This window comes from Quercus lobata, chromosome 12 (assembly GCF_001633185.2).
Source record: "Quercus lobata isolate SW786 chromosome 12, ValleyOak3.0 Primary Assembly, whole genome shotgun sequence".
NCBI lineage: Eukaryota > Viridiplantae > Streptophyta > Magnoliopsida > Fagales > Fagaceae > Quercus > Quercus lobata.
This window is the reverse complement of record NC_044915.1, coordinates 1,777,513-1,794,947: the sequence shown is the minus strand read 5'-3', so window position 1 is coordinate 1,794,947 and position 17,435 is coordinate 1,777,513. Positions and strand designations below refer to the sequence as shown.

Genomic DNA, 17,435 nt, shown 5'->3' with positions numbered 1-17,435 from the left:
AATATTGAACATAATGGCCTAGGAGTTTGTGCCGAGGATGAATTTGTCCTCGACTAGCCAAGGCCGAGGTTCGTAAAGGATGCCTGCCATCTAGAGGTGCGATCCATGAAGTTCTGGAAATATGGATAAGCATTGCAGGAACAAAAGACAAAGAAGAATCCTAAAATATATTGGGAAAAACTGCTATCACCGCATTAAATGCACCCCAGCTAACTCTTTGATCACATTAATAAAGAAGTGACCTCTACACAGTATTATTGCAGCCTTACAACCACCCCAGAAGACTTCTAGAAGGGGCTGATGGGACAAATATCAGTATAAACCATCAACTATCCACGTGTAGGGTGAAGATGAAGGAAGATATGTGATATAAATAAGGGTAGAGACCCCAGAGATCTGGGGAGAAAAAGGGGAAGAGAAAGCACTGTAGCAATCTCAACAACTCCTGTAACCATTATCATCCAGTATATACTAGAACATAGCTCCTCAGATTGTGCCGAGGACAAACTTTCTTGTACAAACTTGGTTTGTTTCTGTTTGATTGTCTTGGAAACTCATTATAATTGTTATCTCATTCACTAAAGTCTAGTTCTTCTACCCACTCTCTACAAATTTATTGTACTAGGTTTACTGGGCCAGTATCTCATACATTTTGGGCCTGGGCAGAAAATTGTGTCCCTACAGATACCAAACACATTTTTTGCAATGAAGGTGAGTTTCTCAACCTGCTCTGCTTGGTATATGCCCATCTTGTACTATACTTATTTTCTTTTCTATTCTATGCTGAAAATTTAATTTGCCAAAACCAACTCGCCCATTTCATTATTATAGGCCGACACTTAATTTTGTGATAGGATAATAAATGAACTGTTCATAAATAGGTCGGGCTTGACTAGTTAAAAAAGTTCGTTTATGTTTATTTGTTTATAAATGATTCAAGCTCGAGCCTTCATTTTAGAATTGTTTAATAAATGAGCCAAGTCTAAGTAAGAATAAGGATAAACTAAAAATTGGTCCATATACTTACACCATATCTCAATTTGGTTCCTAACCTTTCAATTATGTCAATTTGGTCCCTAACTTTTGAATGTGGTGTTAATTTAATCTCTGTCATTATGTTTTGATGGAAATATTTGACTTGTCTAACTATCTAATAAAAAAATGTTTATTCTATCATATCAACTGCCAACAGTATAGCTACATCATACTTAAAATAAATAAATAAAGACCACGTCATACTAAGAAAAATTAAGAACAAACTTCTTCTCACGTGAGTTAGATTGGGCAAAAATTAAATCCCTAACTCTCACTCTCTCTTGTCAGAGTCCTTCTTTCTCTCACCCTCACCCCCACCCTCACCCTCACTCTCACATCATTAACCCCTAATCTAGTTGCTTTATTTTCTTATTTCCACCAATGTGATCCCAATTATATAATTTATTATTATCATATCAAAGCGACAATCAAAGTAGTAAAAAAAATAAAATTAGGGTCCGTTTGGATACAGCTGAAAACTGAAAACTGAAACTGAAAACTGAAAAACACTGTAGCGAAATAATTTTTAAATGTGTGAATAGTATCGTGGGACCCATTTTTAATGAAAAAGTTGCTGAAAAGTGAAATTTGTAGGTCCGTGAACAGTACACGATGTGCTGTGATTGGTCCAAAAAAATTTGAAAAGTCAAAGTTTGCAGCTACTGTTCATTGAACAGTGCATGAACAGTAGCCGCAACACCCAAAACGCTCCAAAACGCGTGAAAAAAAAAAAAAAAAAAAAAAAAAAAAAAAAAAAAACAAAACGCAAACGCAGTTTTTTTCAGCTAAATCCAAACGCTCTCTTAGAACGATTCTAAATTGAAGAATAGCATCACTATTGATGATGAGTGGTGAGAACGAACTTGAGAAGGGCACCGTATTGTTGTAAAGAGAAGTGATGCACAACAATCCTAATCAAAGCCAAGTTTATCACCATACAGTGTCATATGAAGATTATTTAAGTGTTGGATCATTGTAGAAAGATAGGGATTCTTGTCTTTGTATTTAGAAGCTAGAGCATGTTTGGTTTGAGGCTTTCTTAAAACTCAAAATTCATAACTCAAAACTCATCACTCAAACTTATCACTCATATCTCAAAACTCTATCTTATCAAAAACCCAAAACTGAAAACTTCTTGTTTGGTTCATAACTCAAAACTGTGTTTTTCATAGGCCTGACAATTGTTACCCAACCTAACCCTAATGGGTTGGGTTTTACCCAATCCACGAAACAGAAGGGTTGGGTCTGGGTTTTTAAAATAAAACCCGAAGTGGGTTTGGGTTTTAGTGATACCCGCCCCCGAACCCAAACCTGGACCCGACCCATTAAACTAAAATTACCAAAAAAGCCTAATATATATATATATATACTTATTCAGAAAACCCTAATCCTATCTCATTCACTCAATCTCATCTGAGCCGCCACCCACCCTCTCTTAATCTCCAGTCACTCTTACCCACACAACCACAGCCTCACTGCCACCCCCCTCAACTCCTCAAGCCGTCACTCTCACTGACCCACATAGCCACACTCACGGCCTCACTGCCACCCCTTTCAATCGCTGCCACTCTTCCTCCTCCCTACGCCTTCACCTTGCTATCGACGCCAACTCCCCCTCTATCACCAACTCACCGTAACTCATTCTTAATGATTTGGATTAGTTCTCCACCAATTTTTTTTTTTGGGTTCGTTGCCATTCCTATTTCTCGATGATATTGTTCTTCCCTTTTTTCTTTTTGTGATTTATGTGTTTGTGTTATGATTTGTGTTTATGATTTTGAAAAGGAAAATCATAAATTTGAAATTTTTGTGTTTGTGTTTGTGTTAGGATTTGTGTTTATGTGTGTGATTTTGAAAGGGAAAATCTTAAATCTGAAATTTTTGTGCTTGTGTTTGTGATTTTGGGTCGAGCATGATGGGACGGGGCCTGCAGGTTTGGGGGTCTAAAAAACACCCGTTTATTAAACAGGGCAGGCCCGCGGGGTAGGCTCGGGTAACGAGGGCAGGCCCACGGGGCAGGTTCGGGCATAAAGAAACTCGTCCCGAACTTGACTTGTTGCCATTCCTAGTTTCTCATTCTCATAACTCAACTTTATCACTTTTTTTGTGGAGCTCACAACCTGCACAGTTCAGAACAGTCACTGCTCCCTCCCGCATGTGACCTTCTCTCTCCTCTCACCCAAAATAAATTGTTTTTGTCTTCCTTATCTCACACACACACCAAATCCCTAGAAAAACCCCATCATCTGCACTTTTGCCTCTACCTCCCCAAAACCCATCTCCAGCAAACCCCAAGCTTCTTTTCTTCTCACTTAATCGTAGGAGTCCCAGTTTCTGCATTTTTTTTCTTTCCTTTTCAGTTCTAAGGGCTTTGTTGTGACTGATTTTCTCTTCTTACTATGCCCCAAAAGAACCCCAAAATCAAAGAATGGGTCATCAATCTTACATGTAATTGTTTTATTATTTTTCCCACTTCTCTATTTTCTGGATTTATTTCTTTATGACTACTAAACTCTATGTTTTAATTTCGTTTGTGCAACAGGAGCTAAAGCCAAAGAAGAGAAAAGCTTTCAACAGTACTGAGCAAGGATGTGACAAGTCACTAATGGGGGTCTCACATGGTTGCACTTATTTACAAAAATGTCATCTATTGATGGCCATTTTGGAAGTCCAAGTGGAAAGGAGAAGCCCAGCAACGCGGACAAAAAAGAGTTAGTAAATGAATAGAAAACTCATTAAGCCTAAGCGGCAAGAATAATGGATCACATGCCAATGAGATAAACAAATGGGCCTTGAGGAGGCAAATGGGCTTAAAGGAGTCCGGAAAGAGAAAAAAAAAAGCAAACCATGGGTAGTTTATGATGTGGAAAAGTGAGAATGAGCCACGGTAGACCCAAAGTAATAAAAGCAAAGAAAGTAAGGGATTGATGGCAAGCTCATGAGCCCCAAGGATGAGGGATAATGTAATTAGGCCGGGGAAGTCCAAAGAACTCAGTAAAAGCCCATGGGAATGCAAAGTTAAGAAAAGAGCCAAGGAAGCTCAAGGAAAGCAAATGGGCCAGGGACACCCAAGAGAAAACAAATGGGACACAGGAGCCCGCCAGTAATGTAATAAAAGAACCAATGGTCGTACTGGGCCATTAGGAGAAGAATAAACGGCAGGCCCAAAGAGGCCCAGCAGGACTGGGGCAAATAACTTTGCAGCAGGAATGATAGAGTAGTATGGCAGGAGATGGTAGCAAAAAAAAGGGTAGGTTGAAGAAAAGCAAAGCCCACCGTCAAGCAAGACCCAGCCCCTAAGTGGGGCAAGCTATAAAAGAAAGGGAAACCAGAAAATAGTTAAAAAATGGATGGCAGACTGTGCAGGCCAACCACGGCGAACGCATGAGCAGCAGGCAGATTTTGGACATACATCGAAAAAAGACACGCGCAAGGCCCAGACATCACCAGCCTGCACCCAACCAATACAGGACATGGTGAGGTCATGGGTTAGAGGTAAGAGGGCATGGTTTGGCGGTGGGGAGAAAGGAAAAACCTATTCTAAGGTTCCTGCTCGGGCTCTTTTGGGGGAAGTGTCCTGCTGGGATGACATACCACCCAAAAGAAGTAAAGCTGAGTGGAACCACTAGGTGCATGCCATGAGTGATAGGGAAAGAGAAGACACCTACACCATAGTAAGGAAGGGTGTCACGACAGATAAACAAACAAAATAGTTTTCTTTTGTCTGTGATGGGGAGTGGCACATAGATGGACCAGTGGTGGTCGGCAAGTACACCTAGACCAGACAAAGGTGGTTAATGACTAAAATAGTAAAACCCGGTCATGACAGACACTATAAAAAGAGGCCCTTGCCGTGTACAGGAGACCAGGACCACGGGATAGGAACTTGAAAAAACGGGGAATTAAAACAAGTATATAAAAAAAAGAGAAGAAAGAAAAAAAAGATAAGTTCCGTCCGATTTTAAAAATTAGGCATGGCGCTAAAATTAAAAAAAAAAAAAAAAAATTCATGGAAAGTAAAAGTAAAATTCCGACAGTTTTATTAACCACCAAAAAGTATTTATAAAAATAAAATAAACCAAAAAGAAAAAGCAAAGAGAAAAAGAGAGTATTAGAAAACAGAGTCTGTCTGACTTTGTGGTGAAAAAAAAAAAAAGCCCTAGAGCGAGCGTAGATAATAATAATGCAGGTTACAGGGGCTGTGAGCGATGTTTTAGTCGCAATTCCGTCGCCCATCAATCACAAGTCCCACGCACTCTCCGATTCCAACCACTTCTTCCTTTCTTCTCGATTTTCTTCCAAAGTAAGTATACTATACATATTTATGCTTTGCTCTCTCTTTTTTCTCTATATTCTCTTACTTTTTTTTTTTTATTATACTTAAAACTTCTTACTCTTATGTAATTGCCTGCCAATTGAAAATTCATATATGCTTTGTCACTCAACCAATGTTTCCAAAGGAAAACAAAAGGATGAAAATCCATCTCTTAATTTTTTTTTAGAGGGTATGAGAATTTAAAATGGAAGTTTCCTTAATCCTTATATGTAGTTGAGTTTATTTATTTATTTTTTATTTTTTATTGATAAGATTCACCAGTTTTAGTCAAATTCATACATTTTAGACTTTACCACACAATTGCTATCCTTGTTATTAAAGGGTTTGCTTACTTCTAGTAGTTTTTTAATTGAAATCTCTTTTTGTTTTAATGAAAAACTGCCAAATTACCCACTAACTAAATAAAAGGTGGAGATTAAACCCCACCACCACTTGCCATTGTGTATTTAAAATAAAAGGAGACTTCTAGTTAAAAAAGTATTGGAGTTAAGTCAAACCTATTATTAAAAATCATAACATTAGGGGCTCATTTTCGAGAAAGTCCCAAACTTGATGTGAAATTCCCTATGAACATGATTTTATTCGTGCGTGCGAGAGGAGGAGGGAGTACGGCATTGTTTTACTTCTAGAGTATTGTATAATTACTCTTTACAGATCCATGTATTGGGATGCTTGTTTTTGTATCTCAAACAAAAGTACATTCTTTTCTAGAGCTGTCCTTCGGTTTGCTTTCCCAAGCTAGGAACTGGACTGCACAAATGTCGAGCAAAAGGCCTTGCTGTTAAAGCCTCGGGGGATTCAAGCGATAATTTGTCACGATTTGCTCCTCTTGAATTTGAATCCTCAGTTGGACAGCTTTTGGCGCAAATTTTGCAAACCCATCCTCATCTACTTCCTGCAGCCGTTGATCAGCAACTTGAGAACCTTCAAACTCATAGAGATGCCCAAAGAGAAGAAACTCCTTCCTCTCAAGATCTCCTGCACAAGTAAGTATTCTCATCTCTAGTCCCTCATATTTATTAGTATTTCTGTAATTGATCATATTAATACAACTATTCATTTGTTAAGTTTTGGAATCCCTTGGATTCCTAACAAAGGGATAGCATTACAGATAATGTCTTGCAGTTCGCTTGATGTATGCTGACTTTTGTACTATTAATGATTTCATTCAGAGGTGGTGGACTCCAGAAAAAAACAGTAAACTAGAATATGAGAGGATCTTTGAGGGTACCTTAAAACAACTTGAGGTCATTTTTGTTAGGAATGAAGTATAGCCTTTTTGTGTCAAGGTCATTATGGAATTTATGGGTGCCTCATAATTATATATTGTGATGAGTTCCATTTGAATTTTACTTATGAAAGGAATATATACACACGGAGAGATTTCAATGCTCTCTTAAGTTATTGATGGATTAGCATTAGGGATAATGGGTTACATGTTCCTTGGTTGAGGCATATCAAACTTGTGTGTGTGTGTGATGCGATGCTAATTTCTATAAAGTCAAAGACTTGATCAGAAGTAACCAATGTTCTTTGGAGAGGGTGAGGTCATGGGTTTAATGCCCATTGGGTGCGTGTGTACTTACCAATGGTAAAAATGAAGAAGTAAACAATACGGGAAGAAACAATATATTAGAGTATGAAAGCATCTTTGAGGATGAATTCAAACAACTTGAATTTATTATTGTTAGGAATGTAGCATATTCTCTTTGGCTCTTGGTCAGTATTGAATTTAGTAGTGTCCCTTCTATGAAATTTTTTTGAGAGATTTCATTAATATGGATTTTTCTTACCATGCTTGTGTCCCCAGCTTCAATCATCAATCCTGAAGCTTTTATCTTCCATTTTGAGAGGATGGTTGCCGTGCTGGGAATTATTAATCAGCATCTAACCTTTTCTAGTGCCTCAAAAATACCAAGATGATAGGCTTATTTGCTCTTGGGGTGGAATTAATTTTGCTGTTCTGATACATTTGTGAAATAATTCTTCAAGAACCCTTGGAGAATTTAGCATTCAATATTAGATACAAACATTGTCACTTTGAAGTTCAGAACATGTGTCTGCAATCTAAATGGTAGCCACCACCCTGAATACCCTTACTTTATTCATTCTTTATCCTTAGCTTTAGTTTTGTAGGTCTCATTTTTTGGTTAGTCTTCTTGTAGGTCTTCATGTGGCCTCTAGGTATTCTCTCTCTCTCTCTTTCTCTAGTTAGCCAAAAATGTCCACAAATTTTCTTGGGCATCCGGTATGGGTGGGATTCATAGTTTCTTTATTGAATCTAAATTATTCCAACTGGTGGTAGAGGAAGGGGAAAGTTTTTCTGTTTTATGGATGGATTTTTGAATGGGGCAAGAAAGTTGCACAGTGTTGCCCAGTGGTTGATGAATAATATTGAACTTACCATTGTTGGGGTTAACCTCAAACAATTCTTTATGTTCAAGGAAGGTGATACCGCTTACACATTTCAATGGAGCTCAAATTATTTTGGGCAATATCTAGTTGAGACTGAAGTCAAGGTTGGTGGGTTAAGGAGGTCTATCATCATACCTAAAGGCAAGGAAAAAAGTGGTTGGAAGGGTTTTGGGATTGAATTAACAAAGTTACTGGAACCCAATCAACATGCTTTGGTAGGTTTATGTTAGGAAAAAGCTATTGCCTAGAAGCATAAGCACAATTCAGAGATTCAAATCTCTCAGTCTTTCGCGGAAGTGGTGAAAGGGCAAGAGAAGACTAGTGGCATGGAGCAGCCATGGCAACCTATTGTCAGTGGCAAGGGGAAGAGGCGGTTAGGGGAGGAGGACGCGGTGAAACCCAGCCATCTAAAGCCCATAAAGATGGTGCCAGTTGAAAAGATTGGTGGTAAACCTAGTCAGATAGCTGTGGGAGGTGGGAATGGCAGTGGTCGGCGCATTATGGAAAACGTTAAAGTTGGAGAGAATTCTGGAAGAAATTGAAAAAAGGTTCATGTTACAGTTTAGTTCAAATTCAAATGAAATAAATAATGGGAAGGAGTGTTATATTCGGAATTCATGTTGGATAAGGAAAGGCTGCATTGGATAAGGAATGGCTTGAGGGTGGAGGTGGTTGAGGGAGGAAAGAGGTGGGTCTCATGGGATTGCAATAAAGGTGACAAAAATTTTTAAATGGATTCCACGAGTAACCATTAGTAAAAAAAAAATTGATGGTCTTAATAGTGAAAATATGGGTCTGGGCCCAAAATTTATCCCTTCTCTTTCAATGGGTCAACACCGAATGACCAAAGAAATGGACCTTATTTCAGCCCAATTCTATCAGGCCCAAGCACATATGAAGTAGGAGAGTGCTCAAAGGCAGGTCAAGCGAGCCTTGTCCCTAAACTCGTGGTAGCAAGACAATGCTCGCGAATTCCGGAACGTAGAGCCATTCTCATATCTGATGGGGTTTGTCTCTTTGGTTTGACGCTGACAACGAAGGGGCAAGAAGCATTGACTTTGTGGTCGGTGTCTTTTCTCTGATCGATGTTTTATAATATTAGCCCCACCATCTCTGATTTGAATTCTTATTTGCTGGGAGCAATGAAAGATATTTACTCACATCTTTCTCGATAGTGTGATTAAGAGTTTGATCAAAAGACATCTTCGATCCAAGCCGGGATGCATGTTAGAAGTTCCAATGGGATTGACCATAACCCAAGCTGGGATACATGACAACACCGACACTAAAGAGTGAATTGATGCGGCACACTGGGTTATGGTTCTGACTATAGAGGAGAGTGCAACCTTAGATGTGAGCCCGTTGAACATGCTCTAGGAAGGTGACGAGGTCAGTGTTTCTCGCAATCCATTTGATTGGATGATGAGGAGAATTAGGGGCTTTAGTAGATTTTTGGGTTATCTTTTGATGGTTTCGAGGAGGAAGCCATTAATTTGTTCATGGCCATTGAAGCTAAATGGAGGGTACAGACAACACCCATAAAAAATTATGGGTCAAACCAAAGAGGTCTTCGAGAGTTATGAAGCTTGAGGTCATCAGTGAACTATGATAACAAGAGGGGAAGAATTGTTCTGATGAATCTTAGGCTATTATCATGGAATGTGAGGAGATTGAATGATAGGGATAGAAGATTGGAAATTAGAAATTTGTTGAGGATGTGGAAAGCCGATGTGGTGTCTTCAAGAAACAAAAATGGGGGTCATTAATGGAGCAGTAATTTATAGTTTATGGGGTAATCAATTTGTAGATTGGGATTTTGTGCAAGTAGAAGGTGCTTCAGGAGGTATTTTGGTTTTTTAGGACCGACGGGTAGTTGAAACTTGAAAGATTAGATTTTGTGAAGGAATTTTTTCTTTATCGTGTCAATTTCGTTGTGTTGCAGACAACTTCGATTGTATATTCTCAAGAGTTTAAGGGCCGAATCAGGATGGTGATTGCAAGGTACTCTGGGATGAACTTACAGTCATCAATAGTTGGTGGGGGTTACCATGGTGCATTGGGGTGATTTTAATGTTTTCAGATTCCAGAGTGAGCGGTTGAGAGGAGGAGGCTCAGTGACTGGTGCTAGTAATGTGGGAATTTTATGATTTTATTTCCGAGCATGGCCTAATGGATTTACCATTGATAGGTGGACATTTTACATGGTCAAACATTTTGGAAACTCCTTCCATATCAAGATTAGATCATTTTCTGGTCACTGGAGATTGGGAGGAACATTTTCCGATTTAGCTCAAAGTCTACTACAAGGTAAATCCTATTTTAAGTTTGAGAACATGTGGCTAAAATTTGATGGATTCATGGAGAGAGTGAAACAATGGTGGCAGGGCTATTTTTTTCAAGGATCTTCAAGTCATGTTGTGTGTCAAAAATTAAAGGCTTTGAAACAAGATTTGAAGTTGTGGAATAAAGAGGTGTTTGGGCATGTTGGGATCAGCAAGCAAGGTCTCTTACAAGAGATAGTGGCATCGGATGCTAGAGAAGTTATGCTCATGGAAGAAATTGGTTGGAGACAAAAATCCAGAGTGTTGTGTAAGGGAGGGAAATCAAAACACTAAATCCTTTCATCAAATGGCAAATTCTCACCACAGAAATAATTTGATTGGGTCTATTTCTATGGAGGGAACAATAGCCACTACTCAAGAGGCCATATGTGCAGGTATTGTTCAGTTTTATGAAAAACCTTATTTTGAATCTACCCTGTGGGGATCAATGCTAGATGGGATGCATTTTGATGCTCTTGATGTGGGTAAGGCAGAGGGTTTGGTGGTTCCCTTTGGGGAAGAGGAAGTATTGGAAGCCGTGAAAGACATGAGTGGCGATAAAGCGCTTTAGCCTAATGGTTTTACAATGGTATTTTTTTCAAACATGCTAGCATATAGTAAAGGATGATGTGATGAAAACATTGGAGCAATTTCACTCTTTTTGTACCTTTGAAAAAAGTATCAATACTACTAATGCGAGAGATGCAAGAAGATTTTTGTTTAGTATTATTTATGTTTCCAAGTCAATTGTATTTTTATGTTTTAGGTCTTAGCAGTTTATTTAGCTATTAGTATTTTAATTTGGAAGCAATGTTATTTTTGTAATGAGGCAATTAGGATTTCCTACGCCAATTAGAACTAGGGTTTAACAATCCTTTATAAGCAAACTGTTATACTCCTCTTGGGAGATAATTGATATTTTGATGAATGAAAAATGGCATTTTGGTCTCTTTGGTCTGGTGTTGACTTCAGTTCCACCCTAGGTGTTGACTTCAATTCCGCCCTAGGTACTGACTCCTAGTAGTTTTCCTGCTTGGTGCTTGACTCCAAGCTAGGCCTAGGTGTTGACTCCTAGATCATATCACTTTATTTTCCCGTCTTTTAATTTTATTGTTCAATAGTTTTGGTTGTCTTGCATCATTTTTGGTATCAGAGCAAAATATGATCTGTTTGAAGCACGAAACACCACTATAGTCAATCCAGAACTAGAAGAAAATCACACCTAGAAAAAAAATTTGTTGAACTGCAATCATGAAGCCACTCTGAACCAACCCATCAGAAATCCCAATAACTGTTGTCTTCTTACCACCACTAGAAAACCCCGCAAAAATTTTGCTAGCACCACCATATCACCACCATTGATACAAACATCCCAACCACCCAAGCAGTGCAGAGCCAGGATTTTAGTTTAGAGAGGGCAAAATTAAAAGACGATATTAAAAGTGAAATTAATCTAAAAAATATTAATCAACAATAATAACAAAAGAAATAAACAATTGTAAGCAAATATGAATATATTTCATATTATTAAAATAAATAAACAAAAATAACCAATTCATAGCTACTAAAAAATTTACAAACTGATGGAGTAAAAATGTGATTAGTGTTACTTAAAAAATATAATGAATAAATGTTTGAAATTATTTTTTTGTGAATGATGACATGCAATTTGTAAGACATAAGTAGTAAAATTTGTGGTATCTCTAGCATCTTTCAAGGATAAAATGTTGTGAAAAATATCATAAATAGTGAAAATTGTGTAAATAATGATAAAAAATAAAAAATAGTGAAATAGGTGCAACATGTAGGACAAGACAAAAGCTACTTATAAGAATAGTGAAATTGGTGAAAAGCTTACATGGTTTGGTGTTTGAGAACCTTTTTTTCCTTTTGATTTCCTGTGTCAGAGTCACTTTCAATCAAATAGAAGTCCTTTTTTTCCTCCATGTCAGTAAGTAATTACTTTAGACTACTAATGTTAGAAAATTTTAGGAGTCAATGGAGGGGCAGGTGCCCCCCTGGCCCCCCTTTGGCTCCGCTAGTGCACCCAAGGCCCCAACCCCACGGCCACACTACCTGATCTAGTGTGACCCAAACATAGTTTATTTTTTCTTTTGAGTAAAACTTTAACCCATCATTTCCTAACAAGGTCCCAAAAAAAAAAAAATCCCAAACTTGTAAACCAACTTAGTTTATTTTAAAAAAACCTGACCCAACTGAATTTGCAAAAGAAGAAGAGAAAGCCAAGCCTAGTCCCACCTGGTCAGCCCATTAACCCTATTTCCAAAAAAGAAGTCAGATTAGCTGATTAAACCTAGAAGGTAGAAGCCAACCTGTGTAGTGTTCTTCAACTTTCAACATCACGTTAAGCAGTCAAGATTCTTGTTCATTGAGCAATGGTAATATCAAAAACACCTTATTTTGTTGGTTGTAAAAATAATTCATGGGATTATGTCAACTAGATTAATGGGATGGAGTGATTCTCTAAACAAGCAAATTTTGCGGATAACATAAAAGTTAGGTATGCAAAGTTGAAGTTAAGAGATGGAGCACAAATTTTCTATTAGGATCTCGAATATATGCGCTATATAAAGTATAAATCTCTCATTACTGCATGGGAAGATATGAAAGAAAATTTTTGTGATGAATATTTGTCACCATACTTTTGAGCTAAGTATCTACCCCAATCTTAGTGTGGTAATTTTCAAGATCAAAGTAACGGTACGAGGAAATGGAATAGCCAGCTAATTGCATGCTTTCATGTCCGCAATGCACTCTTGGACAATCTACCTTTCGTCAAAACTTCAAGGAATTGAAGGAAGACTTCAAAGAATTAAAGGAATTATTTGAAAAACTAATGAAAAGTGTCCTAGACTTTGCCCAACAAGTGAAGCAAGTGAATACTTAAACTGAATCAATTGGGAAACCAAGGATGACAGATCACAATGAAATTATTGCTGCCCCCATAGAAGACAACATTGATGATGGGATATTGGTAGTGGAGAAACATTCAAGTAACACTAGAGCCTAATGTCGATAGAGATGCACAAGCCCCAACAAGTGTTGGTCTAACATGTGTACAAGGAAACGAACCTTTTGAAGAGCAGCAAGGTGAAGAGATGGTTTCTCAAGAGAGTATTATGTTAGAGTGTGCACATGATGTGAAAGTTGAATTTGTTGATTGTGCTTCTGATCAACCTTCCATAGTGCTTGAAGATCTACATCTTGGTGAAGTTGAAGAAGTTGAAACCACAACGCTTCTTATGGTTCTAGATGAGATTATGCTGATTCCACACTCGATTTTGTGATTTCAAATGACTTTGATGTGGTGGAATTCAAGGTTTTTCATTTCTCTGTGCTCCATAAGGTGATTATAGATTTGAAGCAAGTGTTACTTGTGAGCTTCCTAATCCTTCAATCCTTCAATGAGATCTTGGTGATTAGGAACACGAAGTACTACCATAACCTAGTGTTGAAAAAGAAATGCAAGTGGCGGCAATTTTAGAATTAACACAGCTTGAACTATGTGTGGTGGATCTAATACAATCTATTGGAGAGTCACTACTTGACAGAGAGGAAGTTAAATGAGATTGCAAAGAATTAGGGTGCTCATATTGTAAAAAAATGAAAATGAGTTTGTTGCATCTGCTACTCATCAATTCTCATGGTGCCTGAAGTTGAAAGGCTTGGTACAATGATGTTTCTTATGGTTCAAGATAAGGCTATTTCATTTGTAACACTTGACTCCACCTTGATAGCATTTTGCTTATTTGCTGAAAGAGGGTATAAGTAGAGTTGTACCTAGAAAAAACAAGGCTTTAAAAAAGTTGTAAATAAGCTAATAAGTTAAAAGAAAAAAGCTAATCTAAATACATGCTTATCATTTCAAACTAATTCAATTATATGGTAGAATAGAAGGATTCTTTGTTCTCAGTGCTGTCAAAAGTGCATCAAGAGTTGTTGCAAGTATCAAGTTCTCCTTAAAAACTCTAAAAACTCAAGATCGAGTTTTCTCCAACCAAAAGAGAATGATGTAGAGAGCCGAGCAAGAATTAACGCTGATTGATTTTGTTTCATTTGAATTTTATTTTGATTCCATTGTTTCTTTCCTCTTATTTGTTGTAACCCTTGAAGCTCTACTTAGTGCTCTGGAAAAACATTGTGGGAGACATGATTGATGAATAAAATTTTATGTTGGAATTTCCCAATATTGGTTGCTAATTCCTAGCAACTTAGGTACTAATTCCTAGGTTTTCCTGCTTGGTGTTGATTTCAAGCAACTCTCAGTGCTTATTTGTAGTTCCTATTGCTTTGTTTTATTCTTTTGTTTTCCAAACACAAGCCCCCATTTTTAGAGTTAATTCTTGCATCAACCACTGGCAATAGTGCACAAAAGGCTATAAAGATCTATAAAAATAATCAATTTCTTTTACAGGTGTATTGGCTTGCATCATTGTATCCTTTTTTTTGGGGGTTGGGGGTAAATAATTTACCCCAGTTGCCTGCCAAATTGTTCACCCGCTGGTAATATGTTGTAACTGATTTAACTAAAATTGTGTATTTTAGGAGAATTGCTGAAGTCAGAGAGAAAGAAAGGCGTAAGGCACTGGAAGAGATAATATACTGCTTAATTATACAGAAATTTATGGACAAGGACATTCTGATGATCCCTAAGATATCAGAAACCTCAGAATCTATAGCGCTACTGGATTCTTGGCCTAACCAGGAACACAAACTTGAATCTGTTCATTCCCCAGAAGCTTTTGAGATGATACAGAGCCACTTATCTCTTGTACTTGGAGAGCGACTTGTGGGACCCCTTGATACAGTTGTTCAGATGAGCAAAATCAAACTTGGAAAGCTGTATGCTGCTTCAATAATGTACGGATATTTTCTCAAAAGAGTTGATGAACGGTTTCAACTTGAAAGAACCGTGAATACCCTTACTGATGGTTTAAGTAAAGACCAGGTAAGTTTTGATGATCCAGTTCCAACAAAACAGCTCTGGGATCCTGACTCATTGATCCGGGTGTTTACTGATGATGGTGGTGAGAGTGATGGGGGAAATTTCATGAATACTGGTGAAGGCAAATCATACCAACTGAGATCCTATGTTATGTACTTGGATGCAGAGACTCTTCAGAGATATGCTACTATAAGATCCAAAGAAGCTATTTCTTTGATTGAAAAGCAGACGCAGGCCCTGTTTGGGAGGCCTGACATTCGGATTGCAGAGGATGGTTCAATTGACACTTCTAACGATGAAGTACTTGCAATTACTTTCACTGGATTGACAATGCTAGTCTTGGAGGCAGTCGCATTTGGATCATTTCTATGGGTTGCAGAAAGCTATGTTGAATCTAAATACCATTTTGTAAAAAGCTAAAAATAGTATTAGATCTATTTAATGCCCACCGAGGCTGTATAGTTTGTGCTGTATTGAACATGTTGTAATGGGGTTTTCAGTATATAAAATAGTTTGATATTTTGTATCCAAGAGATACATACCATGTTCATTTTAGATATTGAAATATAGAGAATTACATAACAAGTTAAAGCTCTTGGCCCAAATGCTTAGAGAAAGTCAAGAAAAAAGTAAATAGGAGAGAGAGAGAGAGAGATTACAATTATTTCCCAGGTACCATTAGTTACTTGGTTTTTGAAAACTGGACGTGAATGTATTTCCTGAGACGGTCTTTTAAGATAATTTTCCTTCTTTAATACCTAGAGATGGGCTAAATATGTTTCATATGGTTTGTTTTCTCTTTCTTCCTCCCTACCTGTTGGATATGTTCCCCTTTCAATCTTTCTAACAGTAAAGTACACCCTCTAGTTGGGTGTCAAGAATTTTGTTAGGTGTCCCTAGGTAGGGTTGCGTGAAGAAGAGATTTAGTGTGCGTTTGGCTCAAAATTAAAAATTCAGCATATTTTACTATTTAATTTATTTTTGCTACTATTTATGGGTCTCACTGTATTTTTTGGTATTATTTATGAGTGTCACTATACTATTTTAGCTAACTTTTATCTTTATCTACAGTACTTTCAATAAAAAGTTTTCGTTTTCAGTTTCAGTAAAATAAACGGATTTCAAATAGACCTTTAATTGTTGTACAATTAGAGAAGCTCGTGGGGAAAGTTAGAAGGGACCATTGGTGCCACTCCTTTAGATGCCTACGGCCAATCTCCAATGTATTTATCTACTTTTTCTCAGACAGTTCAATGACAAAGGCAAACAATTTGTTGGGGAGGGGTTAGGCTTAGATTTTGAGTTTGATTCCCGAAATTCTTGTACGGTAAGAAAGAATTATACCATCTTACCAATATTTTCCTGACTCCAAAAGTTGGTAAACCTTCTTTTTTTTTTCTTTTCTTTTTTTATGGGACAATCTTCTGTTTCATGGATGCCTACTACTTCTCATTAATTTCTTTGACTGAACACAGACTCTCTCATATGCATTTTACCACTCATCTCAGTTTGGTTTACCACATCACAAACAGAAAAAAGACGGTACCTATAGACTTAATTGTTTTGTATATATTGTTAGTATGATCTTTGGTTATCTTGACCTTTGTAGTCTTGTAACAATTGGGCCAGCAAGGTAGCAACACAAATAAAGTATTGGCCCATGGTCTTTTATTTTTTAAATATTTAATTGAGGGATTTGGCAGATTATTGATGAAAAATGAATAAAACAAAATTTTGAGTGAGACTATAACAATTTAGACATATTTGATATCCTGTATTTAAAAAGACAAATAACATGCAATCTGATTGTTGAATAATTGAATTGTGTATACCTGATACCAAATTTGTCCATGTTAGATTTGGTGTGCCATGTTATAATCCGGGAGTGAAATTCCAGATTCAATAATGACTTTGAATGCAATTTTAAATTTCACATTTCTGAACACCCAGATGTAAAAAATGTCGGCTTTTTATTATTTTTTTAAATTATGAAATCCAATTCTATAGAGTAGATGTTGGGAAATTGTCTCAAGTTCCAATTGTGACTTGGAAAGTCAATTAGGTTTTCTAGTTGAAGAATGAAAAATTAATTTGGGTTTCCTTGTTGTAGAAGGAAAGACTATTCCTTGATGTGGAAGGAAGTCTATTCCTTGTTAAAGAGGTAATGTATTTCTAGTTCAAGAGGGAATAAATTCCTTATTAAAGAGGTAATGTATTCCTAATCTAAGAGGGAATATATTTCTTGTTAAAGAGGTAATGTATTCTTAGTTCAAGAGGGAATAGCAAAAGAGTCTTATAAATAGACAATACTACAAAGAATTTGAGGGCTTTGGCCCAAAAGTCCTCCCTATGGGGAGAGGGA

The 17,435-nt window shown here is 37.2% G+C and overlaps 1 protein-coding gene across 1 annotated transcript; it reads left to right on the top strand.

The window, feature by feature from the left end:
- The first annotated feature begins 5,110 nt into the window (after positions 1–5,110).
- LOC115971589 (UV-B-induced protein At3g17800, chloroplastic) lies at positions 5,111–15,610 on the top strand. The gene is made up of 3 exons (XM_031091595.1): positions 5,111–5,338; positions 6,083–6,357; positions 14,674–15,610. The coding sequence occupies exons 1-3, from the start codon at positions 5,219–5,221 to the stop codon at positions 15,491–15,493; spliced, it is 1,215 nt and encodes a 404-aa protein (XP_030947455.1). The 5' UTR covers positions 5,111–5,218; the 3' UTR covers positions 15,494–15,610.
- Positions 15,611–17,435: the final 1,825 nt, after the last annotated feature.

What these genes read in the sequence shown, in the direction of transcription:
- LOC115971589 (XM_031091595.1), top strand. Translation starts at nt 5,219, where the DNA reads ATGCAGGTTACAGGGGCTGTGAGCGATGTTTTAGTCGCAATTCCGTCG. An exon ending in CTTCTCGATTTTCTTCCAAA is followed by an intron (nt 5,339 to 6,082) that starts GTAAGTATACTA and finishes ATTCTTTTCTAG; the next exon opens with AGCTGTCCTTCGGTTTGCTT. An exon ending in TCTCAAGATCTCCTGCACAA is followed by an intron (nt 6,358 to 14,673) that starts GTAAGTATTCTC and finishes TGTGTATTTTAG; the next exon opens with GAGAATTGCTGAAGTCAGAG.